The 14,273-nt window shown below is 45.4% G+C and overlaps 1 protein-coding gene across 15 annotated transcripts in view; it reads left to right on the top strand.

Moving 5' to 3' along the window:
* The window catches only part of Bcas1 (breast carcinoma amplified sequence 1), an 83,939-nt gene that overhangs the window by 32,910 nt on the left and 36,756 nt on the right, over positions 1-14,273 (top strand). For 6 of the 15 annotated variants that reach the window (XM_006500381.3, NM_029815.2, XM_017319332.1 and 3 more), the window contains exons 5-7: positions 7,050-7,205; positions 7,795-7,839; positions 10,676-10,813. In XM_006500381.3, coding sequence (XP_006500444.1) covers positions 7,050-7,205; positions 7,795-7,839; positions 10,676-10,813 — 339 coding nt within the window. The remainder of the gene's footprint in view (positions 1-7,049; positions 7,206-7,794; positions 7,840-10,675; positions 10,814-14,273) is intronic. The other 9 variants (XM_006500382.3, XM_030252200.1, NM_001164369.1 and 6 more) reach the window with 2 other exon arrangements.

Genomic DNA, 14,273 nt, shown 5'->3' with positions numbered 1-14,273 from the left:
GCTCCTGTGTGATGCTTAGGCTGGAGAATCCCCCGTCATGTGTATTGGAGGATGTGCTCAGCAGTTCTCCCTGTGTGTGCCTACCAGATGACAGTTGGACCCTCCATCATGAAAATCAAAACTATCTCCAGGCAGGATTATTGCAAGTCCCAGACAGGAGGAAGGGCCAACGAGAGCATGAAATGTTCAGGGAAAATAAGGAAATTAGAACCCAGGATGGAGTCGTGTCAATTTAAAGCAGGGCAGTAAGGAAAGAACTCAGTGAAAATGTAACAGTTGGCAAGGACTTGAAGGCAGTGAGGCGGATTGTCCCTGGCAAGCAGAAGCTCGTGTGCTACAAACTGGGGCAGGAACCTCCCTGACATGTTCCGGGAACTTCAGAAACACCACTAAGGCTGTAACCGGAAAGCTTAAGGGGAAAATATTCAAGCACAAAGGTGTCAGAAGAGAAATGAGAACAGAAGGTGTGAGGGATATTCGGGTCCCTCTGTCACAGGAGGCATGAATATGAGGCAGATAATCAGTGCTACTGAGAGCACGTGGTCACTGCGTGGCCTCAGTTTCCTCTCCTGTAAAATGCCTTAGACCGTTTCTGGGAGATGGAGATGATGGGGTTTGTGATGGTCCTGACAACTGGGAGACTATCTTCAGCATACAGAAGCTGTGTTCAAGAAGTCAATGTGATGTGGCATAGACAAATTTGAATGCTTAAAGTGTCTAAGGCACAGCGGGTTGCTGGGGGACTTCAGAATTGAGCATGCATTTATGGACGCTCTTAGTGAAGCTCTTGGTCTCCCACCCTCTGGGTTTTGTTTACCGAGACATGAGTTTTGTTTACTGCTTGAGTGACATCAGTTGGGCTGAGCTGGTAGAGGCGAAGGTCTGTAATGTCAAGGGTGGTGAAGTCTGGACATCCGTATGACTTTGGGCCAGCAACCTCATCTCCCGAGTCATTGTCTGAACAACTGTCCATTGTAATATCTGGATTAAATGGCCCGCATTTGGTGTGCTTCTTTATACAGTGATTTGTATAATGCAGTATGCATCTGTCTTAGTTTTGCTTCCCGTTACTGTGATAAAACACCCTGACAGAAGGAGCTTAGGAGAGAAAGGGTTTGTTTTACTGACAAAGCCAGGCAGGTTGTGGCCCATCACTTCAGAGGGCCAATCAGCAGGAGCTTCAAGTGACTGACTGGTCATGCTAGGCCACAGTTAAGGGAAGGAGCAGTGAGTTAAATTAACATCAATTAAGCATGTATGCATGCTAGTGCGCAGCTTGCAAGCTCCCCTCTTACACAGTCAGGGATTCCCTTCGTGGGGAATGATGCCGCCCACTATGGGCAGGCTTTCCACTACTTGAGTAATCTGCAGACATAACCACAGGCTGAGCTAATCTAAGACAGTATCTCATTCAACACGTCTTCCTAGGCGATTCTACACTGTGTCAAATTGACAAGGAAAAGTAACCTTGAGGGGCGAGAGAAATGGCTCAGCATTGAAGAGCACCTGATGCTCTTCCAGAGGGCAAGGGTTTGATTCCCTGCACCTACATGACAGCTCACAACTGTTTATAATTCCAGTTCCAGGAAATCTGATACCCTCTTCTGACCTCCCTTGGCATCAGGCATGTGGTACACATGCATACAAAACATGCATACAAAACACTCATACACACAAGTAGATTTTTTTAAAAATCATATTATTTCCATAATGAATAATGATGTATTATAACTAGTAACCTTGACTAAGAGATAACAGCTCACAAAATACAGAAATCATTCCATTCCTCTAACTAAAATGCTTTCCAGGTTTAAGACCTTCAGACCATGTCAGTTTGTCCTGGGTTTCCAGAAACTACCAAGAGGAGAGACCAAAATCTGATCTAGGATCAAGGTTGTTGTAGTTCACCCTCCACTGGAGAAGGAAGTGGTCAAAGTCAGTAGAAATGGCAGATCTCCTGTGGGCTCCTGGAAGCTCACACCCTGAACACTGTGAAAAAACTCATGTAGAAACAAAGGGTTCCTTTCCATCTGTCACACAGCAGAAGGCTGGCAGCATTGGCAGGGGAAGAACACCTGGGATAAGAGAAAAGATTATACATGGACACATGTGTGAGTGTGTGCATGTGTGTGCACGCGTCTGTGCGTGCGCGCGTGTGTGAGTGTGTGTGTAGTATGAGTGTGGGTGTCTGTCTCTGTGTGCATATGCATGTGTGTGGGTGGGAGTAAGTGTGTGTGTGTGTGTGTGTCTGTGTGAATATGTGTGGGTAGGAGTGAGTGCTTATGTGTGTATATGAGTCTGTGTGCATATGTATATATGTGTGTGGCAGTGAGTGTGTATATGTGTGTGTCTGTGTTCATGTGCGTGTGTTTCTCTGTGTGCATGTGTATATATGTATGTAGCAGTGAGAATGTGTGTGTGTCTCTGTGTGCATGTGTATGTATGTGTGTGTAGAAGTGAGAATGTTTGATTGTCTCTGTGCATGTGTGTGAGTGTGGGTGGGTGGGTGGGAGTAAGTGTGTGTATATGTGTGGGAGTCTCTGTGTGAATATGTGTGAGTATGTGTGTGTTATTCGTGCATGTGTGTCTCTGTGTGCATGTATGTGTAAGTGTGTGTGTGTGTGCGTGTGTAAGGGATGGTGATAAAGGGAGATAATGTCTGGGCCAGGTAAGTGTGGAGTGAGACTTCATCCTAGCCTGCTGCTACAAACTAAGTTTCTGGCTCTCTGTCCCCTCTCAGGACCTCTGCCCCTGCCTGTCCTGTTACAGGTATCACCTGCTCTACCAAATGCCAGGCACAGGGCTGCCTGCAGGATCAGAACTGCAGGGAGCCTGCTGTAACCTTCCACTGTTTGGCAGGAATATCAGTTGATAGAGTTTGCTTAACTTTTGACCTGTAAATTTCACTCTGGTAATTTGCCAAAGGAAATGGAGCAATGGGGGCTTAAAAATAAAAGTGTGGCTAAGGAGATGGCTCAGAGGGTGAAAGTGCTTTCCACAGGAGCTTAAAAGCATGAATTCAATTGCCAGATATGTGTAAAAGGTGAATTTTGCAGCATGTACCTATAATCTCACATTTCTATGAGAAATAAGAGCCTAAGACAAGAGAATTGCAGACATCCACGGGCCAGCTAGCCTGGGGTCTGTAGCCACAGAAGCATGAGAGACTGCCTCAGAAACAAGGTAGACTGTGAGGACCTGAAAATTGACCTTTGACCTCTACCTGCACACTCACCCTGTACCCACACCTACACACACTCACAAGGAAAACCATGAGAGGCTTATAACATCCAAAATGTACAACTACAAACACCATAATTAAGGATACCAGACAATAAATAAATAAATAAATAAATAAATCAGAAAAACAAAATAAATGCCACCGGAATCACACACAGTAAGTGGTAGGGTGTGCTTCACCCAGACATCCTCATCTTGTTCATACAACATTTTCAAAAATGATTTATTTATTTCTATGCATGTACACAGTGCTGTGTGAGTTTATGTATACTTCCTGCATGCAAATACCCACAGAAGAGGGAGTCAGATTCCCAGAACTAGGGTTACAGGTGGTTGTGAGACAACTGATGTATGTGCTGGAAACTAAACCAGGGTTGTCTTAGTCATGGTTTCTATTCCTGCACAAATATCATGACCAAGAAGCAAGTTGGGGAGGAAAGGGTTTATTCAGCTTATACTTCCACACTGCTGTTCATCACCAAGGAAGTCAAGACTGGAACTCAAGCAGGTCAGGAAGCAGGAGCTGATACAGAGGCCATGGAGGGGTGTTCCTTACTGGCTTGCCTCCCCTGGCTTGTTCAGCCTGCTCTCTTAAAGAACCAACACCACCAGCCCAGAGATAGCACCACTCACAAGGGGCCCTCCCCACTTGATCACCAGTTGAGAAAATGCCCCACAGCTGGATCTCATGGAGGCATTTCCCAACTGAAGCTCCTTTCTCTGTGGTAACTCCAGCCTGTGTCAAGTTGACACAAAACTAGCCAGTACAAGGGTCCTCTGCAAGATCAGTAAGCATTGATGCCAACCCCTCTCTCCAGCCTTCATATGAAGTTTTTATTCCCTCTATTCATCCACTAAGAATTTAAACAGTACAGAATTGTTACAAGCCTTTTGTGGCCTCATGGCCCTTCTTAAGAAACAGCACAGGGGAAAATAAACGCAGCCTCTGTCCTGTGGAGATGCTGGGGGCAGGGGTGGGGGAGATAAGAATGGAGGCGGAGGCTGAGATAGATTAAGTTAGTAAGGACGCTGGGGCATTGCAGGTAGAAAAGGCAGAGATGTGGGAAGAGAGCTTTGCTGGAGTTTGTAGGATGGGCCCTTGGAAGAGGTAACACTTAAGACTGGGAGGGTGGGGCTGGAGAGATGGCTAAGCCCTTAGCAGTACAGACCTTTCTTGGAGCAGACCTTTGTTGGGCTCCCAGTAGTCAACATTTGGCAGCTCACATCTGCCTGGAACTCCACCATCTAGGTGATCAGACACCCTCTTCTGCCCTCCATGGGCAACCGCATTCACATGCACATATTCATACACACATGCACACAGACATGGACATACACACACATGCATGTTCACAAACATGCATGCACACACATGCACATACACACACATAAACACACATACATGCACACAAATATATACACAAGGACATACACACACATGCACATGCATGCACACCGAAGCACCTAATTTTTTATTCACTTTATATCTCCATTACTGCCCCCACTCCAGGTCATCCTCCCACAATTCCTCTCCCATCCCCTTCCCTTTCTCATCTGCATAGAGAACCCCCACCCGAGTATCCCCCCAACCCTGGCACACCAAGTCTCTGTGGATCTAGGCACATTCTCTCCCACTGAGGGCAGACAAAGCAGCCCAGTTGGGGAAATGTATTTCACAGACAGGCAACAGCTTTAGGGTCAGTCCTGACTCCAGTTGTTGGGAAACCCACATGAAGACTGAGCTGCACATCTGCCACTTATGTGTGTTGGGGAGGGCTAAGTCCAGCCTATGTATGCTCTGTGGTTGGTAGTTCAGTCTCCGGGAGCCCCCAAAGGTCCAGGTTAGTTGACTCTGTTGGTCTTCCTGCGGAGTTCCTGTCCCCTTCAAGGCCTTCAATCCTTCCTCCAACTCTTCCATCAAAGTCCCTGAGCTCCATCCACTGTTTGGCTGTGGTCTCTGCAACCATCTGAGTCAGCTGCTGGGTGGAGCCTCTCAGAGGACAGCCATGCTAGACTCCTGTCTGCAAGCATGACAAAGCATTATTAATAGTGTCAGGGATTATTGCTTGCCCATGGGATAGGTCTCTAGTTGGGTTGGTTATTGCTTGGCTATTCTTTTAGTCTCTGCTCCATGAATTTCTTATAGACAAGATAAATTTTGGGTCCGAGGTTTGTTTGTTTGTTTTTTTATTAGATATTTTCTTTATATACATTTCAAATGCTATCCCAAAAGTTCCCTATACCCTCCCTCCACCCTGCTCCCCTACCCACCCACCCCCACTTCTTGGCCCTGGCATTCTACTGTACTGGGGCATATAAAGTTTGCAATACCAAGGGGCCTCTCTTCCCAGTGATGGCCAACTAGGCCTTCTTCTGCAACATATGCAGCTAGAGACACGAGCTCTGGGGGTACTGGTTAGTTCATATTGTTGTTCCACCTATAGGGTTGCAGACCTCTTCAGCTCCTCGGGTGCTTTCTCTAGCTTCTCCATTGGGGGCCCTGTGTTCCATCTTATAGATGACTGTGAGCATCCACTTCTGTATTTGCCAGGCACTGGCATAGCCTCATATGAGACAGCTATAACAGGATACCTTCAGCAAAATCTTTCTGGCACTGTGCAATAGTGTCTGGCTTTGGTGGCTGATTATGGGATGGATCCCCTGGTGGGGTAGTCACTGGGGAGTCCATCCTTTCATCTTAGCTCCCAACTTTGTCTCTGTAACTCCTTCCATGGGTATTTTGTCCCCTATTCTAAGGAGGAATGATGTATCCACCCTCTACTTGATTTTCTTGTGTTTTGCAAATTGTATCTTGGGTGTTCTATGTTTCTGGGCTAATATCCACTTATCAGTGAGTGCATATCACAATGATTTCTTTTGTGATTGGGTTACCTCACTAAGGAACACACCTAATTTTTTTACACTCCTTCAAAGAAGATGTGGAGAATGAATGAGAATTACCTCCAGGCACAGAGGGGCAGAAAAAGCCATGAAGTTAGAAATAACCTGTAGTGTGGTGTGTGTGGGAAGCTCTAAGAAAACAGGCCAGAAAGGACAGAGAAAGAGAGGAATCAGAGAGAGGCCCAGCGGGCTTGATGCTAGGAAGGCCATGTCAGAGTTGGGCTGACTCTAAAGTCAAGGGTGTGATGGGAGGGAGCTGGAGGCTGGTGAGACAGGAAGCATAAACCCGTAGGGTAAGTGAGGCCTCTGGGGAACTAGGAAACCAGGGTCATTGTGGCGCAGAGTGTTGACAGGATCTTGGTTCCAGGTCATTGTGAAAGTGGAGCAATGAAGGAACTCAGCCCCCAGCCACTTCCCAGGAACCAACCGACTCCACAGCCCAAGGCTGAGCAGCCACTGGGAAATGGTTTCTTATTGTTAGTGTTAGTGTTGTTGACAAGATTTGACTGTGCGGGGATTGTGGGAAGATCCTACAGAGCCATCTCTGGCCTAACATACAGATCATCAGACAAGGAGACTGCAAAGATGGAAAATGCTGTCTTCTTCGACACCCTCCTTGCAAACTTGAGAAAAAGGGGGTTTTGTTTTGGATGTGATATGCACTGCTCAGTTTGTCACCCTCTGGCCCCAAACAATGTCCCTCCTACCATCTGTGATGAATGTGTTAGGGAGAGGGGGAAGGGAGGAGAGAAGGGCTCTCATAAGCTCCCGATTGTCCTGCCTGGCCGTGGGCAGAGAGCTATGGGTGGAATTAGGGAATAAGGAAGAGAGGGGTGTGTGCTAAAAGGAAGACTCTTGAGAGTCCACATCCAAGGAGCTGCAACTGTGAAAGTCCGTTCTGTTCCCAGGACATAGTCGACAGCGAGCAGAGAGGACAAGACGTTGACACTCTGAGTTATTCTGTCCCTGGGGATCCAGAGGTGCCGGGGACCACGAAGGAGGACCCGCAGGTGGTCGATACCACAGAGAACAGCAGCTCCATCATGAGCTTCTTCAAGACACTGGTAAGTAGTGGTCACTGTTTCTCTCCCTCAATTTCATTGTCCCCGGGTCTAATTCTGAGAATCAAGCATACCTGAATGCTGTGGTACCAAGATTATCACCGGGATCATGAGACAAATTTCTTTCTAAGGGAGCTGCATTCATCTGGCTGTCAGTGACAATGGTTTAGAGTGGGAAGTCATGACAAGAGCATGGGGGTGGGGGTCCTAGCTGTGGGATAGGAGCTGTGCTATGGTAGGATCCATCAGTAACTGGTCCCCAAGTGCATCATACACAAATATCACTCTGACTTCAAAAGGTAAAATGGGGAAAGAGTTGGCAGGACGGGCACAGGTACTGTGTTTGGACAAACAGAACATAGGTTGACTTTGAATGTGGCCAAACTCTTGGTGGATACATAAGATCTAATACATTGCAGAATATAATATTGATTTGAGATGCTCAGGTCTCTGCTCAGCTGAAGGTGCGCTCCGGTTCCCACCTTTCAGAGCGATAAACTAGATCACCGTGAAGAGTCTGCCTGTATAAAATAAAAGTCACCCTCAAGAGACATCTTTCTTTTTAAACATCTACATTTCTCAAACTTTTCAGGTTTCACCTAACAAGACTGAAACAAAGAAGGACCCAGAAGACACGGTAGGCACCCTGAAGTGTCTATATGTTGGGGTTTATGCAGAGAATTTGGTTCCCATTTGTGTGTGAGCATCTGTTGGATGATATACATATCATGAATAGTACGTGTTAATATATGCACATACATGAATCTACTTAGAAATTCAATATGGATTTTCCTTAAAGTGTCTTGGGTTGTGACTGTGGTTTTGTTTGCTTAGATTCTGTAGTGCCGCAGGATTGGATCCAGGGCCTCTTGCCTAGAAGGCAAGCCCTCTACCCACTTAGCTACCCTGCCCTGGTTAATGATATTTTAGTAAAAATTTTAGCCCTATGGGCATAGTGGCACATGCCTTTAATCCAGCATTCAGGAGGCAGAGGCAGAGGCAGGTGGATCTCTGTGAGTTAGAGGTCAGCTTAGTCTACAGAGTGAGTTCCAGGAGAGCCAGAGCTACCCAGGGAGACACTGTCTTGAAGGGGGCGGGGCGGGAAATGATAGACTAATTCTTGCTAAAGAATGTCACGATTCCCAATTGTTTAAAATGCAATAGATACAAATTACTACTAACTATACCATCATTGTCTTTTTTCCCCCGTTGTGCTTAGAAAATGAGGAAATATAGTTTTGTTTTGATTTTTTGTTTTGTTTGTTTGTTTGTTTGTTTGTTTTGAGACTTGCCCTGAAGTGGAAGGCAGAAGCTCTAGATCTGGGGGGTGTTAATTTGTTTTCCATTTTCACATCACTTGGAAAGTGGATCTCTACTGCAAAGCAGTGTTGAACTGAAATGGTTGCCCCTGGACGCCGGCCATGAAAGGCCAGGTGGAGTCAGGGCCCTGCTGAGCCTGCCGGGTTACAGCCTACAAGTGTAGACCGGTCCTCTCTAAGTAAACTTGGACGGAAGTAACCATCTTTCGGATGCTTTTCCTTCTACGTGGCAGGGCTGGCGGCCTGTAATAGAACATGTGGACAGAGATGCAGGAAATGGCTTAGCCAGCCCCAATCTACAGAGTTAAGCTGTAGCAGGGATGGAGGGAGCGTCCTTTATTTTACCCTGGGAAGCTTGCAATTGAGCTCCATCCAGGACTTCAACATGGTGGCTGTGTGAGCCTAACTTATCGAAATCCAAGTCTCCACCTCTGTAAATCTGGACCCAGTTAAGATTCTGTCTACCAGACGCAGGATTGAGGGAAGGTGCCACCATGCCTTGCAAACTGTAGTGCTCTATTCCGATGTAGTCAACCTTATTTCCCAAATCGCATAGTGGATTGGCCAATGTTCTTCTCCCACTGAAAAATGGATTCCTTAGAAGTACTCATTTGCTATGGAGTCAGCTAAGGTCAAATTCAATGAATGGTTGGGCCAAAATGTTTCTCTTTTGTTTCTGTGTTTTTCAGTCCTTGGAGCTCCATACTTGGCACACTGGGCTGTCAGCTGTGGAGGATGTGGGTGGTTGGGTGGCTTCCCAAGTGACCTGATGCTCTCTTTCTGTTTAGCTGGTCCATGCACCAAGACCCATCCACAGTGCAGATGTGGTCCCCACAGAGCATTACCTTGGTGATAAAGTCTCAGTGTCCCACCCAGGGGGCTGAGAAGTCCCTACTGGGAGCCTGGATTTTAAATGAAGGTCATGAGTACAGGTTGTTTGTGATGCCCAGGAGCCAGCCTCTCTTGTTCTGTATGTCTTTGGGGCATCTTTTTCTTCTAAAGTTTCCCAAGTGCTGTTGAAAAATCTCCATCTCTGTCCCATTCCACCCTGGGTCATATATATATATATATATATATATATATGTATGTATGTATATGTATGTATATAATTTTAATATATTATGTTATGTAATTATTATTTATACATTATATAACTATATATTATATTATTTTATATATATTTATTTTATGTGTAGCGGTGTTTTGGCTACATGTATGTAAATGCACTACATACATGCAGTGCCCATGGATGTCAATAGAGGCCACCTGATCCCCTGGAACAGGAGCCGTAGGAAGTTCTGAGCTCCACGTGGGTGCTGGGAACTGAACCCAGGTCCTCTAGAAGAGCAGTTGGTACTCTTATCTGCTGAACCATCTCTCCAACTATCTTGGTGATTGCTAAAGTCCTACATGTTCCATGAAAAGCCTCACAGTGTTTGTAACTTGAGTCAACAGTTTGTAGTGGTTGTAGCTGAGTCACTTTGATTCCTGTCCCCTCCCATTTTGGCCCAATGAATTGATTCACACCAGAAACTTCCTTTGTCTGGGAAATCTGCCCATGCAGAAGTCACTCAAAATGTTTGTGGGTGATATTACTCCCATAAAAGTTCAAACACAGATTCAAAGAAAATTGGTTTGGGGATGAAAGTCATTTAATGGTAACATTTAGCCAAAAAAAAAAAAAAATCAAAATCAAGACGCAAAACATCCCTTGTTGGCAGGTGGTTTGTTTTTGTCTCTTTTCCAGGTTTACATATTTCAAGCTGTTAGTCAAGATTGCAGTGTGATCTTTTTGGTTGTGGTTATGTTTCATTTGATAGTTTAAGTCATGTGGTCACAGCACAAAATGTTACCGTCCTAGTTAAATAGGGAGAAGGGGGTTGCTTACGACTGGAGGGTGGGGTGCTGGGATGGGTTGGTTTGGTTCATTTATATAGGCGACCCTGTTAAAAACCAGTGTGTGCCTGAGATTCACTACTGTTTAGCGTGTTGTTTTTGAGAACTTTAAAAAGGTAAGTATTCCCATGATGCTTTGTGGGTTGGGAGCCATGAGTGACACGGCAGTAACTAATTGTCACAGTGTCTGGATATACAGAGAAGACAAGTGGGTCTGTTTTAAAAGCGAATCTCTAAGCTGTGTCTGATGTTGTCCAGAAGGCAACCAAGGCAGACAGTGTCTGTGATGGACACGCTGCTGGCCAGAAGATGTCGGAGACGCAGGCTAAAAGCAAGAAGAAGCGCCTGGACAGCCCCAGGCTAGGACTCTCCTTTAGAAAGCTCTTTAGGCACAAGGTCTGTATCTCCTCACACCAGGAGGAAAGAGGACCCTGTTCTTCACTCTGCTGCCTAGGATCCAGTGCCTACTGGCCCCTCCGCCCCTAGCCTTCCGTGCCTGTGATCAGCAAGCAGGAACTGAAGATGCTGAGGCCTGAAATTTGGGCATTTAAGTCCCCATAGCTGTAAACAAAAGTCTGGCTCCTGCTGAGTGTGGAGCAGGGTTCTGAAGTTCTCATCCAGTGTTTCCCAAATGTTGGTCGTTGGCATACCTTCATCAGTTTTACTTAAACATACTATTAGTCACTTGGTATTTTTATACTAAAATTGACTATTTCTATTTATATGTGCCTTTAAAAAAATAAAGCTTCATGTTCCTCCATATGAGGAAACCCAGAATCATTTCTCTTCACAGGAAATTGACCATGAATGTGTTTAATTAAAGTCACATTCTAGCTCATCTCTGGAGACCTTTGACTCCAGTGTCCTCCAGGCTTGGCTTAGGAAGGCACTGCCCTGTGGAGATTATTGGATCCGTCAGACTTTTCTGCAGAATGTTATTAAATGATTGGAAAGTCGGGAAGGGGAAAAGGGATGCTATTTGAGTTTTGCTTCATATCTAGATTGTAAAGTTATGGTATGCCACCCACTCCTTGGGAAATTCTCTTCTGACCTCAAGATAACAATATTACCTTTCTGTCATCCGCCTCACCTGCTCCCTCTGCCGACTGAGTTCATACCGAGCCCACATAGATGCCAAGCAGAAGAAAGCACTGAATGAGACAAACTCTTCCTACGGGAAGAAATACACAGTACATGCATAGAACCACCAATTCAAAGGGTCTCAGAGTTGCAGCCAAATGCTCAGAATTTATTTTTAAAATATTAACCACTTTCCACCAAAGTTAGTGAACATGTTTTTAAAAAAAACAAAACAAAACATTCCCAGATCCATTTTATAGAGTCCCAAGTGAAATAGAAAAATTTCCACAGCACACCCACATAGCAGAAGCTATAATTGCATATGCAAATAATAAAGACTCGTTTGCATATGCAAATAACACAAGACCACCTTCGATTCCCACCAAGGCTTGTTTCATTCTGCAAGGAGAGAAAGATAGATACTACAGTAAGAAAGAAAAGAGCACAAAAAAGTGGACTTAGGGTATAGAGAGAAGGCTCCCAGCACAGCTTCTGACGTTGCAGCTCCAAGGCACCCAACGTCCTCTTCTGACCTTTGAGGGCACTGGACTCAAGTGCGCACGTGTGCTCGCACACACACACACATACATCTTTTAAAAATCATTAAAAAGTAGCACAGGTTTATGGACATACTAGTGCATGCCTATAGTCCCAGAACCTAGGAAACAGAGGCAGGAGGATCATCTCAAATATGAAACCCAGCCTGGGCTACATATCATGCTCCATGATAAGCAGAGAAGCACAGCAAGCCCCTGGCTCAAAAATACAAATGAATGCATAAATAAGAAGTCTACAGCCACCTAGGTACATAGAACACAAATTAGTGGCAGCTAATGAGACCCATCATAGACCTTTATGCAAAGGAATCTGGTCTAACTCCCTCTTGGGGGTTACATGTGTCGTGGAAGCCTTGAGTGTTTGAGGAGTCTCTGTACACATGTGTGACTCCCTCCATCCCACTCCCTCTGCCCTGCATCGTGACATTCACTTCACGTGTCATCAAGTTTCACATCTGTAGCATCTTCCCACCATGACCAATTGTTCTCTCCATGCCTATCAGAAGAGGGTATCAGATCCCATTACAGATGGTTGTGAGTCACCATGTGGTCGCTGGGATTTGAACTCAGGATCTCTGGAAGAGCAGACAGTGCTCTTAACCACTGAGGCATCCCCCCAGCCATCATTTCTACAGCGTCCCAATATCAGTGGCTCATTTGGGAAGAGGGTGGAATCTAGACTCTTAAAACATTAAAGGAGGTTCTGTCTTCTGGGATTCTGTAACCCAGACACACAAGGCTCTGGGGGGTCAGGGTTGTGCCTTGATTGACACTTGATGGGTTTCCCATTGAGATGTGAATTAAAATGGGGGGACCGTTCCAGATTTATACAGTTCTCAATTGTACAGCAGTTTGCTACATATAGGTCTTTGGCTTTTACCTCTCTGTTGAGAACAGTTTCTACTCTTTTGATTATTATGTTCTCCTTAGAAGGAAAAATCCCCCCCCCCCAGGTTTACCAAGAGGCTGCTCTTCATGTCAGAAAAAGGGAATCAAAAACTTCTGAAGTTAAGCCCAAGCTGGGCAGTGGTGGCGCACGCCTTTAATCTCAGCACTTGGGAGGCAGAGGCAGGCAGATTTCTGAGTTCGAGGCCAGCCTGGTCTACAGAGTGAGTTCCAGGACAGCCAGGACTGCACAGAGAAACCTTGTCTCAAAAAAACAAAATTAAAAAAAATAATAATAAAAGTTAAGCCCAGTCTGGTAGTGCATGCTTCCAACCCCCAACACTTGTTCTTCTCACGTAACAAATCTGAGGCCAACCCGGGCTGTGCATCAAGTAGCCATGGCCACAATAAGACCCTTTCTTAGAAGCAAATACATAAGGAAGTAGATTCTCTTAGTGAACAACAAAATTGCCACTCTCCCACCTCTCAGTGAGGCAGCTGCAGGATTTTTATTAGAAGCCAGCCCTCAGGCCTCTCCCTTTCCACATCGCCATTGTTTTGTGTTCTTGTTCTGATGTTTGTACCTGACTGAGCCCTCCTGTGTCCCACATCCAAAAATTAAACCAAAGGGATCAATTACTAAGAAGATAGTCCCCAGAGACAGAGTCTCGAGGGTAGGGTCATCAAATAGAATACAGCATACACACTGAAATCCAGACTTCAGATATACAAGAAATAATTGTATATTGTCATGAAATCCATTCTTTATACTGTAACTTAAAATTATTACCAAAAAAAATTAGTATAAATTTAAGTATAGTCCATGCAATGTTTGGGGGTATACTAGAGAAGTTATTATTTGCTGGTTAGAAACTCAAATTTAATGGGAGATTCCTTTTTTAAAATTACGTGTGTGTGTGTGTGTGTGTGTGTGTGTGTGTGTGTGTGTCACATGTGAGTGCAGGTACCCAAGGTGTCCAGTAGAGGGCATCAGGTCCCCTGGAGCTGGAGTTACAGGTGGTTCTGAGCTGCTCCGTGTGGATGTTGGGGTCCAAACCTAGATCCTCTGCAAGAGCAGGATGTTCTTCTAACCACTGAGCTATCTTTCCTATATTGTCATTTTTAATTACAGTCTGATAACCTTCTAGAGCGGCCTGCTTCTGAGGCAGGCTGGAATCTTTACTGTCTCCTACAGAATCCAGAGAAAGGATGGTAAATTATCTAATATAGGCACCCGTGGGGGAAGGGGGAGGTGAGAAGGTGGGCTGGCAGAGAAGGCAGAGCAAGTGAGGCTTAGCTGGGCTCTGTCCCCGGAATCAAGGACTGGATGAAAA

This window comes from Mus musculus, chromosome 2 (genome assembly GCF_000001635.26).
Source record: "Mus musculus strain C57BL/6J chromosome 2, GRCm38.p6 C57BL/6J".
Lineage (NCBI taxonomy): Eukaryota > Metazoa > Chordata > Mammalia > Rodentia > Muridae > Mus > Mus musculus.
Note: the sequence above shows the minus strand (reverse complement) of the source record. Positions and strands in the feature narration are given on the sequence as shown.